This window comes from Anolis carolinensis, unplaced genomic scaffold (genome assembly GCF_035594765.1).
Source record: "Anolis carolinensis isolate JA03-04 unplaced genomic scaffold, rAnoCar3.1.pri scaffold_11, whole genome shotgun sequence".
NCBI classification, from domain to species: domain Eukaryota; kingdom Metazoa; phylum Chordata; class Lepidosauria; order Squamata; family Dactyloidae; genus Anolis; species Anolis carolinensis.
In genome coordinates, this window is record NW_026943822.1 from 8,523,745 (window position 1) to 8,538,064 (window position 14,320).

At 42.8% G+C, this 14,320-nt stretch overlaps 1 protein-coding gene across 5 annotated transcripts in view; it reads left to right on the forward strand.

The window, feature by feature from the left end:
* Positions 1 to 14,320, forward strand: part of sv2b (synaptic vesicle glycoprotein 2B) — an 88,642-nt gene that overhangs the window by 54,476 nt on the left and 19,846 nt on the right. For 4 of the 5 annotated variants that reach the window (XM_008119443.3, XM_062962932.1, XM_062962930.1 and 1 more), the window contains 2 exons: positions 8 to 866; positions 12,657 to 12,837. In XM_008119443.3, the coding sequence (XP_008117650.2) occupies positions 374 to 866; positions 12,657 to 12,837 (674 nt within the window). In that variant the 5' untranslated portion in view covers positions 8 to 373. Of the gene's footprint in view, positions 1 to 7; positions 867 to 7,566; positions 7,710 to 12,656; positions 12,838 to 14,320 lie in introns of those variants that run through there. The other variant, XM_062962933.1, reaches the window with a different exon arrangement.

A 14,320-nucleotide genomic window follows, 5' to 3' on the forward strand; every position in this document is an offset into this window, starting at 1 on the left:
TTCCCAGAGCATGACCTTTGACAGCAGGATGAATTGGGAAAGCAAACAACCAGCCCATCGCCATTGACTCTTGGCTCTGCAAAGTTGGAGACTCATGTTTTGGCCTGCAACGTCCCTTGCCAGCTGAAGGTGAAAACAGCTAGACCCTACGGAGATCAGGAAATGTCATGCAATGTTTCCAGCAGAGGATGCCATCCTTTAATTAAAAACTAGACCATTTCACCAATTCCCAAGGTTTTTCATACATCAAGTGGCAGGCATTATGCTCATAGCATTGTAACAGGCGAAATTGGACAAAAGGAGGTTGGAAACGACATCCAAACACTTTGCAGTACAGTGATAAAGCAACCTCAGGGTGTCTCTAGGCCTCAACATGGATGATGGGCATAGAGGCAAGATGAACCAGGTTTCCGATGACTACCGATATCAAGATGGCAACTACGAAGGCTATGCTCCCAACAATGGGTATTACCAGAGTGGGGAGGAGCCCGGCCAAGAAGAAGACGCCCAGAGTGATGCCACTGAAGGCCATGATGAAGACGATGAGGTCTACGAAGGAGAATATCAGGGTATCCCTCACCCAGATGACCTCAAGCCCAAGAAGAAGAGGAAATCCCAGGCGCTGCCGGATGAGTTTAGAGACCATGCCGAACTCATAGCGGAGAAGATGGAGGATGAGGAACAGCTGGCTCATCAGTATGAGAACATTATTGAGGAGTGTAGCCATGGACGCTTCCAGTGGATCCTCTTCATCATCCTTGGCTTGGCCCTGATGGCTGATGGGGTGGAAGTCTTTGTGGTGGGCTTCGTCCTGCCCAGCGCCGAGAAGGATATGTGCCTGACCACCTCCAACAAAGGCATGCTAGGTGAGCCCTGTATGAATGCCACGGGGATGGGTGGAATGACATCAAGCAACCTTCCCCAGCCATCTCCAGAGAGTTATCTTGTACCACTCCCATCATTCTTGGACCGTGGCTGGGAATGATGGGAAGTGGGAGCTTGAGAAGGCTGTTGTGAGAGCCAAGGAATTTGAAACCTGTAATGTAATGGTCTAAATCAGGCATGGGCAAGCTTTGTCCCTCCAGGTGTTTTGGACTTCAACTCCCACAATTGTGGGAGTTGATAATCCAAAACACCTAGAGGGCCAAAATTTGCCCATGCCTGGTCTAAATGCAATTGTTAGGCCCAACGGTGTAGACCTACTGAAGCAACAAAGAGTTGATGGTTTCTGATGATCTATTCTTACTATGAGCAATGGCTAGATTTAGGCATTGGTTGAAATCATATTGCCCTCCAGATGTTACTAAAGTGCACCTCCAGCTGGAATGCTGGGCACTGCAGTTAAGTACATCTTGGAAAGTGCATGACCCATCACCCTGGCTTAGAGCAATAACTGAAGGTATGAGTTATGAGCTAAAGGAGGAACATCTCAAGAGCATGCTTGATGACTCCCAAGGTAGGTGACACTTGATAGGTGGCACTATCTTTCTACTTTGGTTTTGATGGTTATTCTTGAGGTTATTCTGGTTTCTTTTTCTTTCGTTTCTCTTTTGGGACTTCTGTTTTACCTTTCTCTCAAGATTGTTGCAAGTCAAAGAATTATAAATAACAGGGCTTGAAGTGATGCGCCTTATCAACAGCAGCCCCACTACAGTTGCGAGTTCATAGAATCGTAGAGGTGGAAAAGACTCCCAAAGGCCATCTAGTCTTGTCCTCTTCTGCCATGCAGGAAAAGTACAATCAAAGCACCCTGACAGATGGCCATCCACCCTCTGTTTCAAAGCCTCCAAGGAAGGAGTTTCCACTAAACTTCAAGGCAGAGAGTTCCACTGTTGACCAGCTCTTCTTATGGTCAGGAAGTCCCTCTTAATGTGCAGGTGGATCTCCTTTCTTGTCATTTGAACCCATGGCTCCATTGAGCAGAAAAAAAGCCCAGCTTCCTCTGTCTTATGGCATCCTTTCAGATATTTAAACATGGCTGTCATGTCTCCGTTCTACCTTCTCTTCTGCAGGCAAAACAGACCCAGCTCTTTAAGTCACTCCTCAGCAGCTTCCAGATCCTTAAAATATCAGGGCCAACACTTTAAGGCCAGGGAACAGGTCCTTCTGAATTTGGGGAGAGGGATGAGCCTTTCGGTAACAACGGATTTGTGTACAGGATTGCTTGAGAACCATGTAGATTTCTCACACAACCTCCTGGACATATGCAACCTGCATATCTTGCATTACAATATCTGCAAGGACATATTAGAAGGATTGATGATAACATAGTGTTTGTTAAAAGGCAAAGGGAAGAGTTGGATGCAATACTTTTGTGCTCGCGTTTGTGTGTAGGGAAGATCTTGTGTTTTTAAGAAGCTTTGGATGAACAGCTGGCACGATGGATTTTCTCTGCAGAAAGCAATTTGCCGATCCCAGTTGTGTGTACTTAATCTAGGAGAAAGAGCATGAGCGGATGCAGGATGGATGAATTCTCTTAATGGCTTTGGTGATCAGGGGAGGATGATGGGGGTGATGATTGTTTTTTCAAGGGAATCAAGTCAGTCTGGCTAGTATTTCCTTGGGTCTCTTTGCTGCCACCATTATGCCCCATCCGACCACGCAGTTACCCTTTTACTTTCTTGCAAGTGTAGAATTAATGCTTTTCAACACACCTTTAATTCCCATGACTTAATGCTGTGGATTTGTGGGATTTGTTGTTCGCTGAGGCACCAGTCCTCTTTGGAAAACTAAAGAACTGATAAAATTACAACTCTCAGCATCCCATAGCATTAAACTATAACAGTTGAGACGGTGTCAAAATGCATTCATTCTACAGTGTGTAGACGTGTGGAGGCTCAGTGCCCAAAAATCTTTAGTATATATTTCCAATCAGACATTAGAAATGGGGAGATTAAAATACAATAAGGTAAAGGTAAAGGTTTTCCCCTGACGTTAAGTCCAGTCGTGACCGACTCTGGGGGTTGGTGCTCATCTCCATTTCTAAGCTGAAGAGCCAACGTGGTCCGTAGTCACCTCCAAGGTCATGTGGCCGGCATGACTGCATGGAGTGCTATTACCTTTCCGCAGTAACTATCGATCTACTCACATTTGCATGCTTTTGAACTGCTAGGTTGGCAGAAGCTGGGGCTAACAGCGGGCGCTCACTCCATTCCCAGGATATGAACCTGGAACCTTTTGGTCCACAAGTTCAGCAGCTCAGTGCTTTAACACACTTGCCACCAGGGGCAATACAATAGGATAACACTAAGGGGTGGCTGCTGAAACTGTCACTGTTTTATAGTTGGGTTTTATAGTTGACCAGAGTAGACTGAAGTAAACATGCACACACACAAGCCAAGCCTCTTCCCCTTTCCTTCATTTCTCCCTCCCATGGGTGCAGTCTGCGTTTCCGTTAAATTATTTAAAACTATGACTTGGGCCCAAGGTCTAGACTTGATTTTCAGATTAATTGATTCACTTCTCCTCTTATTGGGATTAAGATGCAGGATTCGGGTCATAGGGTCAGGTAGAGATATTTCAATATGAATACATGAAACGAGTAAACAGCCCCAAAGACATGAAAGGAGCCCCAAAGGGCAACCTGCAGACATGGACGAAGTGGCGACAGATGGCACTCTTCAAAAGGATTCAACCAGAAGGCTGACAGTTGCTGATCCCTAGAGTCCAATAATAAATATTATTTGAAGGCCTGTATCTTGGAACTACTTCTTTGTTGCCCTTCTGGAGAAGGTTAAAATCTTTGTTTTCCATCAAGGCTTTGGGAACTGGTTCTCAACACAAGGAGGGCTTATTTGGCATAGTTTTCCTTTTAGCCTACATACCCAAAAGACACCAAATCCTATCTGGACACTAAGTATGATAATCCCTGGCAAAACCATTCCTGGCTTAGGAAAAAAACGATGAGGTCACCATAACTTGACAGGCAATCTGAAGGCACATATACAAATAAACATTGCTTTAAGTAAAGGGTTTCCCCTGACATTTCCCCTGACACTGCTTTAAAATATGTTTTAAAATGATTTTTAATTCTATTGCTGTTAAAGTGCGTTAATCTTAATTTGTAGGGGGTACAATTTTTTGTTAGTCATCGTAAAACGTATCTAATTTGTTAAATTCATACTTATGGCGTGATATCCGACATGTGGGCATGGCCTGTGCCAAAAATATAACAATAGAAACTTACCCAATACAGTAGAGTCTCACTTATCCATCATTCGCTTATCCAACGTTCTGGATTATCCAATGCATTTTTGTAGTCAATGTTTTCAAGACATTTTGGTGCTAAATTTGTAAATACAGTAATTACTACATAGCATTACTGCATATTGAACTACCTTTTCTGTCAAATTTGTTATATAACATGATGTTTTGGTGCTTAATTTGGAAAATCATAACCTAATTTGATGTTTAATGGGCTTTTCCTTAATCTCTCCTTATTATCCAACATATTCGCTTATTCAATGTTCTGCCGGCCCATTTACGTTGGATAAGTGAGACTCTATTGTATTTTTTAAAAAACCTTTTATTTATAATTTAAGTGTATACATAAAAAGTGGGAGAACATATAAAGAGGGATAGAAAAGAAAGAGGTGATAGGGACAGGGAAAAAAAAGACCCGACATGGACAATGTTCCACTTCCAGATCCTCTGCATTGCATTGTATATATTTCTTTTCATCATCAAATGTTTTTCGACAAGCATCCGTATATGACCTGAAGCCTAGGATTTCCTGTGGGCATAAATCATATAAGCTCAATATTTCTCTTTGACAAATGTTGTCTCAGTTTGTTCCAGTCGGAACATCAAGACAATTACCCAATACTTTTTTGAACTCCCACCATGAAATAAAGAGCCAGACACAAGAAAATGGATCTAAAGGGCCATTCTCTGACCTATTTATTGAAAGAACTGGTAATAATCTGTGAAGGGAAAATCTGTAAAAACACAAAAACATAAATCATGGGTGAATGGCCACCTAGTGAGCCTTGTCCCGGGTCCAGGTGTCACTCCCTCTGACCACCGCCAAGGACATGCATGCACCAAGGATTCCGAAGGCCGAACAAAATTCTTAGTCTGCACCCTCGGCCGATCATAGTTGGAAGGCCATCCTGAAGGTGCTCCTCCCAAACCACAGAGTCTTTCAAGAATTGCTGCTGCTGCTCAGTCATTTAGTCGTCTCCGACTCTTCGTGGCCCCATTGCCACGCCAGAGCTCCCTGTCGGCCATCACTGCCCCCATTTCCTTCAATGTCAAGCCAGTCACTTCAAGGATCCCGTCCATCCATCTTGACCTTGGTCGACCTCTCTTCCTTTTTCCTTCCATTTTCCCCAGCATCGTGATCTTTTCCAAGCTTTCCTGTCTCCTCATGATGTGGCCAAAATACTTCAGCTTTGCCTCTAATATCTTTCCCTCCAGTGAGCAGCTGGGCATTATTTCCTGGAGGACAGACTGGTTGGATCTTCTTGCAGTCAAGGCACTCTCAGGATTTTCCTCCAACACCAAAGTTCAAAAGCGTCTCTCTTCCTTCGCTCAGCCTTTCTTATGGTCCAGCTCTCGCATCCATAGGTCACTATGGGGAATACCATTGCTTTGACTATGCGGACCTTCGTTGCCAGTGTGATGTCTCTGCTCTTCACTATTTTGTCAAGGTTGGCTATTGCTCTCCTCCCAAGAAGTAAACGTCTTCTGATTTCCTGGCTGCAGCCTTCATCTGCAGTGATCTTCGCGATACCAAAAAAGGGAAACGCTAAAGAATGCTCAAACTTCCATACAGTAGCCCTTATTTCCCATGCCAGCAAGGTAATGCTCAAGACCCTGCAAGGCAGACTCCAGAAAGACATGGAGCAAGAGTGGCCAGATGTCCAAGCTGGGTTCAGAAAAGGCAGAGGAATGAGAGACCAAATTGCCAATATCCACAGGATAATGGAGGAAGCCAGGGAGTTTCAGAAAAACATCTACTTCTGCTTTATTGACTATTCTAAAGCCTTTGACTGTGTGGATCATAATAAACTATGGCATTTGCTTGGTGGTATGGGGATACCAAGTCACCTTGTCTGTCTCCTGAGAAATCTGTATAAACACCAAGTAGCCACAGTAAGAACAGACCAAGGAACAGGTGACTGGTTCAAGATTGGGAAAGGAGTGCGGCAGGGCTGCATACTTTCACCCTCCCCTCAATCAAGCCCCAAGGGTAGCTCCCATTTTATGAAAACTCATGGGGACTTTTGTGGGAGTCCACCCTTCACCCCTAAGGGGGGGGGGTGCCACAGTGCCTACCATACCTATTTAACCTTAAACATGCCTTGGAATCTTATTATATACTCAAGGAAACCTATTTATATGACGCCACCTCAAAGCCAGTTCCCACACCCATCTGAAACAGTGTGGGGTAGGCGAAAAAACCCCCAATGAAAACTTGGTGGGGGGAAATTCCTACCCGGCCCTTGCGCGACCAGTCTAAACTAAGGAGAAAAAGCAAAAACAAGCAAAGCAAAGCCAGAAACACTGCCATTCCTCTCCCTTTTCCTCTTTCTTTCTTTCTTTCTTTCTTTCTTTCTTTCTTTCTTTCTTTCTTTCTTTCTTTCTTATTATTTATTTATTTATTTATTTATTTATTTATTTATTTACAGTATTTATATTCCAGCCTTCTCACCCCGAAGGGGACTCAGGGCTGATCACATTATATACATATAGGGCAAACATTCAATGCCCATATACACATAGAACCAAGACACAGACAGACGCAGAGGCAATTTAACCTTCTCCTGAGGGGATGTTCGATTCTGGCCACAGGGGCACTTCCTCATTCCAACATCGTAAATTAGTTAAATTTGCCTCCCCACTTTATAAGTGGTACCTTATTTCCTACTTGATATATGCAACTATCTTTCGGGTTGCTAGGTCAGCAACGAGCAGGGGCTATTTTTTATTTTTTAATTGATGAGTGCTCACCCCGCCACGGGCTGGCCTCGAACTCATGACCTCATGGTCAGAGTGATTTATTGCAGCAGGCTGCTCACCAGCCTGTGCCACAGCTAGGCCTCTTTCTTTCTTTCTTTCTTTCTTTCTTTCTTTCTTTCTTTCTTTCTTTCTTTCTTTCTTTCTTTCTTTCTTTCTTTCCAGTGTTTATACTCTGTCCTTCTGCCCCAGAAGGGGACTCAGAGCAGCTTACAGAATATACGTATGGCATTCAATGTCAATTATGCAATTAACAAGGACAGACACACAAACAAAGGTAAAGGCAATTTTTTCCATCTTATTTCCAGCATCTTGGAGGCTGTGCTCGACCTTGGCCACTGTGTGTGTGTGTGTGTGTGCTGTCACTCCATCTTCCATGCCAAGGAGCTTTCCTCCCTCTCACCATGAGGAGAGGGAAGCAGCAGGGAGAAAGTGGAGTTCTCTGGGAAAGAGAATGAGAAAGCACAACATTCTTTGAAATGTAGTTTGGGAAAGTGAGAAGCCCTATGCCAGAGAATACAAAAGGTCCTGCACTAAACAACATTTCCCAGAATTCTGCTCAGCATCAGAAAGTCCAAATCAGGAGAGGGGAGAGATGCATCTCTTCATTGCAGCAGCCAGGCAGAGTTCCAATGAATGGATGAATCTGCAAAGAGGAGGACTAGCTGATACTCTGTGCTGGGCTGGGAAGAAATCCCTCAATGGAAGTTTTATTGGTTAATATGAGAGAGGGACATTCAACAAGACAGGTATTGTGGCTTTTTAAAATCATTTTTGTCAAAACTTTAAAAAAATTCTCTAAAATCAGTAGATGTATGGATATCTCTGTAAATTGGGGGGAATGATCCTCTGTTATCTTGTGTCATTGTATTGAAAATTCAAGGAGTTAGCTCTGGTAGTTTTTTTTTTTTAAAATGCTGTTTATAAAAACTTTGGGCATTCCCCAAAAATCCGTGGATAAGTGAAACGTTTTGAAACTTGATGGGCTCACAGTGGTAAATGGATTCTACCATTGTAACAAGTTTCACCCCAATAGCTGTAAAAATGAGGGAGAAAGGAGCCCTGAAATTTCCCCACTTGCAAATTTTAAAAAGGTAAAGGTTTTCCCCTGACGTTTAGTCCAGTCGTAACCGACTCTGGGGGTTGGTGCTCATCTCAATTTCTAAGCCGAAGAGCCGGCGTTGTCCATAGACATCTCCAAGGTCATGTGGCCGGCATGACTGCATGGAGCGCCATTACCTTCCCGCTGGAGCAGTACCTATTGATCTACTCACATTTGCATGCTTTTGAACTGCTAGGTTGGCTAACAGCGGGCGCTCATTCCGCTCCCAGGATTTGAACCTGGCACCTTTTGGTCTAAAAGTTCAGCAGCTCAGCGCTTTAACACACTGTGCCACCAGTAAAAAAAAGTAACAAAACTTCATTACTCTCGTTATAGTAAGGAAATTTTCACTAATGACACTTTAGAAACACTTTAGAAATGAAATGCCGGCAGCCCCTAATTTTGTCATTGATCACACAACCCTATTAATTGGGTATGTTTTTATTGTAATCTTCTGCCTTTGGTATGGCTTCTTGAATTCCAGTGTGGGAGAAAGTTGGCATATAAATAAAGTGAGGGGGAGAGAGAGAGATAGATGGAGGGAGGGAGGGAGGGAGGGAGAGGGATTGATGGATGATGGATAGATGGAGGGAGGGAGGAATGATGTATAGATAGATAGAGTATTTAGAGGAAAGCCCTCTTGAATGCTAACTAGTAGGCTTGATCGATCCACGAAAAATTTGATTCTAAACTCGTTTCAAAACTAGAGGGGGGCAGCTTTTCGTTTCTGATGGTATTTCCGAATTTGGCCCCCCCAAAAATTCGAAATTAACGAAAATTCGTTATTTTCTAAATTAATTCGTTAATGGCGGACGCGCATGCGCAATTCCCAAAAACAGCACAGAGGGAGAGGACTTTACAGGACTCTCCCACCCTCATTTTTTGAGTGATCTTCTTCCAACTTGGTACAGTGGTAGAACACATTTAACACTGATAGCTCACCAAAATTTGGAACGTTTCCCTTATCCTCTGATTTTTGGCGAATTTTCATAGCTTTTATAATAAACCATTTTTTAATAATTGCAGAAATCTGTTCCTGGTTTGAAAGTCTTATTTCCTGTTAAATTGGGTTGTCTTTACTGTGAAAGTCATTGTTCTACTTCAGAAACTTTGTTTTTGTGGCTGAAACTTTGTTAAATTGGTGTGTGTGTGATATATACTGTGTATATAGTCCCTGCATAATGTGTGTGTGTGTGTGTGTGTGTGTGTGTGTGTGTATAGGTAAAGGTAAAGGTATCCCTTGACGTTAAGTTCAGTCATGTCTGACTCTGGGGGTTGGTGCTCATCTCCATTTCTAAGCCCAAGAGCCAGTGTTGTCCATAGACACCTTCAAGGTCATGTGGCCGGCATGACTACATGGAGTGCCATTACCTTCCCGCCAGAGCTCACCTATTGATCTACTCACATTGGCATGTTTTCAAGCTGCTAGGTTGGCAGAAGCTGGAGCTAACAGCGGGCACTCACTCTGCTCCCGGGATTTGACCCTGGGACCTTTCGGTCTGCAAATTCAGCAGCTCAGCACTTTAATGCACTGTGCCACCGGGATCTACTGTCTACTATTATGGTCTACTGTCATCATAATATCTCATGGCACTAGTGTCTGTCCCAGTTTTTATCTGTTAAATGCCAGGGGATATGTCAAAAGTCACACAATGGCTTGGAGAAGGCATTTCTTTCATTTGCTTTGTTCAACCACTTCCACTTTTATTCTACTAACATTTTCTGATAACTTGATTTTGGAAGTTAAGCAGAGTCTTAATACTTAATACTACCAAAGATTGTATTTCAGAGGAAGGAAAATGTAAACCATCCTTGACTATTCCTTGTCTAGAAAAAAACCCTTTGGCATTCATATGTCTACAGGAGACTTGACAGCACAGACTCACAGAAGATCTGATCTTGGTGCCTTTTCTCCAAATACTATTGTAAGGTATATCTTCCAGAGCATGAGGAAAAGTGCCATTTTGGGGCTATCACTCCAAGAACTTCATGAATAGAGGATTCTGCGAGTGTCAGTCCAAAATGAAGAACTTTCAGCAAGCCCAAAAGGATTGCCAAGGAATTTAAAGCATTGGAGGTTCTATTTCAGAGGAACGGATTGGCCAAATTACCTTTGAGTATTCCTTGCCCAAGAAAACCACATGAAAAATTCATGAGGTCAACATAATATCAACAGGATACTTGATGGCACAAATAAACACATTTAATATCTTGGATCACAGCATTTGTCATCATCAAGGTTTCCCTAAATGCTCCAAAATCCTGATTTGAAAACCTATCCTCTTCAGAGAGAGAAAGAGAATTCACAGCATCCAAAGCAGGAATTCTCCTCCGTTCCTCTCTCTCACACTAGTTGCCTTTGGGTGATTTCTCAGGACTAAGACATCAAGCTCCTGCCCGTCAGTCAGCGGCACGTACGGCACACACGTATGCCCTTAAGCCGCTTAGGCCCCTGGAATATCACGGCCCTGCAGGAATTTCTCTCCGTGTTGAATGGCAGATAGTTTATTCAGGCATGGCCAACGATTTGGCTCATGAAGCACTCTGGTGAAAACGCTGCCCTGTTTCCAACTGATGGGAATTGAGAGACTTCAATTCAATGCAAAGTCATGCTCACCTGAGGATTTCAATACATCCATTTCTCAGTTCCTACAGTCCCTAACACACTATCGGTTGCTTGTATATATGATCACAATCATATTTCTTGAGCACACAATGGGCTCTTGGTATCTGCTGGGGTTTGGTTCCAGGACCAAGATGTGGATGCTTATGTCCCATTATATACAATGGTATCTGCTGGGGCTTGGTTTGTAGATGCTTAAGTTGTATTATATACAATCGCATCTGCTGGGGTTTGGTTTCAGTATCCCTTGTGCATACTAACGTCTGAAGATGCTTGAGTCACATTATATACTTTACAGTGGTATCTAATGAGGTTTGTTTCAAGGACATCCCATAGATACCAAGATCTGTGGATGCTCAATCCTGTTATATACAACTGTATACATTGAAACTTGTTTCCATGACATTCCATGGAAACAGAGATCTGTGCATGCTCAAGTCCCATTATATAGAACTGTTGTGACTCAGCAGCAGAACCAGAGTGAGGATGAGGAAGGGGATTTTGGGTTTCAGATGCAGGAGCCAGAGGATGGGATGCAAGATGAATTCCAGGATGATGCCATGGGGCTGAGAAATCATGGAGTTATACAGGCTGGTTCAGAAGGGCAAGAAGCACAGCCTGTGGATGAACTCTTGAACCAGCCTGTCATAGATAACAGCAAGGGAGACATTCCCATGGGAAATAATGAGCTGGATTTGTCTCAGGCTCCTATTCAGGTGCAAGATAATGAATTAGTTGACCTTGACAATCAAGGAGCGCCATTGCTATCTAGAGCAGATCGTTTGCAATGGAAAGGAATGCCTCAGCGCAGCTTGAGATTAGCTGGAAAACGGGAGGCCTCTGAAGGGAAGAGAAATGCATTTTGGGGTTGCTTTTAAAAGTGTTTGTTTAGAGACAATTCTTTGTCAAAGCAAATTCTCGCTTCATCAGAGTGGATGTGTCTTCATGCCTTGGAAATTCTCCTGTTCTTGAATCCTTGCAACCAGTGGACTTACGTTTCTTTGGAAATGGACTCATGCTCTTTGACTAAAGACTATTGGATTTACTGACTCTTTTTTGCAACTACTTTGGGATCTTTATTTCTGACTGCTTTGATTATATATATATTCTTCTTTAGCTTAATAAAATTACAAAAGGCTATCTTTGTGTGTGACTTGATGTCAACAGCAAGGTGAACTATTTTGAGATGCGACAAGAACTGTATCCATTGATATTTGTTTCCACGACATCCCATGAATACAGAGATCTATGGATGCTCAAGTCCCATTATATACAACTGTATCTACTGTGGTTTTGTTCCAGGACCCCTTATAGATACCAAAATCAATGGAAACTCAAAACACAGTATGTAAAATGGCCTTATAAAATGTTGCAACTTATATAAAATGACACCATCAAGGTGAGCTTTTTTGGAATTTTGTGTGGATGGTTGACTCCCTGGATGAAGACTTCATAGAAATAAAGTGCTGACTGTACTTCCTTTTGTTCCACAAATGAAGGGATTATGGGTGAGGTTGGAGGACCACCTGCTCCTATGTGAACCTGCCTATGCTTTGAAATCTTCTGGGGAGATCTTTCTCTATGGGTGCATCTACACTGTAGAATGAAGGTGTTTTAAAACCACTTCAACTGCTACAGCTCAATGCTAAGCAATCATGGGAGAGGTGCAAGAATATTGTCCTTCTTTGCAAAAAGAGTGCTGGTTCCCCTACACACTGGAACTCCAAGGAATGCATTGAGTTGTGGTGGTTAGAGTGGTGCCAAGCCACATTCATTCTACAGTGCAGATACATCTTATGCCCTGCCACTCTCATGGACACATGGACACTGTTGTGTGTAATAAGATGAGCGATTTCAACCAGTTGCAGAACCATTGATCAAGGGGCAAATTGGATTGGCCGGAATTCACTTGTGGCTATAGATTCTAGATTCTCAAAATGAAGAGTGTCTTTATTTCCTTCTCTCCTTCAGGATTGATCGTCTACCTGGGCATGATGGTGGGGGCTGTTTTATGGGGTGGATTGGCAGACAAACTTGGCCGGAAGCAATGCCTCACCACTTTGCTTTCCATCAACGCTACCTTTGGCTTCCTCTCCTCCTTTGTACAAGGATATGGTTTTTTTCTCTTCTGCCGACTTATCTCTGGTTTTGGGTAAGTCGTGGGCTCTTTGCAAGATGTGTTCAGTTTATTCTCATATGGGGAAGCATAGAATCATGGGAGAGACCCAATGTTTTACTAGGGGTGTGTAGTTTTTTTGTTAGTAGTATCAAATTAATTCAATTCATACATACGACACGATATCTGACGCATGGGCATGGCTCACGCCAAAGACTTAAGAATGGAAACTTACCCAATACTTTTTCATTTGAATTTTATAAACCTTGGAAGCCTCCCAAAGTCAGTTTCATGTTCAGCACAATGAAACAAACAAAGCCAAAAAGGCTGCCTTTCACCGGGAAAAGAACGCACAGAACTCTGGGAAGTGTAGTTTGGGTGGGCGAGGAGCCCTATGCCAGAGACAAAAACAACAATAACATTATGTAACACAAATGTTGTTCCTGGGTTATAACTGTTATTTCCTAATTAGCTCTATTATAAAAACAAGAGGAAAGTTTATTAAACTGCAAAACTTTTGTTTTTGCAGGACCTCCTGCTATAGCATGTTTTGCTATAGTTTTTTCAATGAATATCTCATAGAGTCTCAACCAATTCAACCTAGTTTGTGGCAGAATATAAAAACAAAGTTTTGGAGTATAACAATTACTTTCAAAGTACCGCACAATTACACAGGAATAATAATAATAATAATAATAGTAATAATAATAATAATAATAATAATAATAATAATAATAATAATAATAATAATTGTACCTTAGGGACCGTCTCTCCTTCTCCCACCATCGGAGGTCGCAACGACCACCCCAACGAGACTTACTTTATGTACCGGGTCCTAGAGAAGTGCACTTGGAAAGGACCAGACGCAGAGCTTTTTCTATTTCTGCCCCTGCCTTATGGAATGCCTTGCCGCCCTAGATGAGAGCCATGCGTGAGTTAGGGCCTTTTACCCTAGCACTCAAGACCTGGCTCTTTACTAGAGCTTTTAATCTATGTTAATTTTATCAATATTTGTATGTATATATTTTTATCCTTTACAATTTTATCTTGTAAATTGCCTAGAGCATCGTGGATGGAGGGCGATTAATAAGTAATTAAATGATGATGATGATGATGATGATGATGATAATAATAATAATAGGTAAACGTTTTCCCCTGACGTTAAGTCCAGTCATGTCCGACTCTGGGGGTTGGTGCTCATCTCCATTTCTAAGCCGAAGAGCTGGCGTTGTCCATAGACACCTCAAGGTCATGTGGCCACTGGCATGACTGCATGGAGCGCTGTTACCTTCCCGCCGGAGCGGTACCTATTGATCTACTCACATTGGCATGTTTTCGAACGGCTAGGTTGAGAGAAGCTGGAGCTAACAGCGGGTGCTCACTCCGCTCCTGGGATTTGAACCTGGGACCTTTCGGTCTGCAAGTTCAGCAGCTCAGTGCTTTAACACACTTTGCCACCGGGGCTCCGGTGATAATAAAGTAATAATAATATTTTATTTCTACCCCACCACCATCTCCC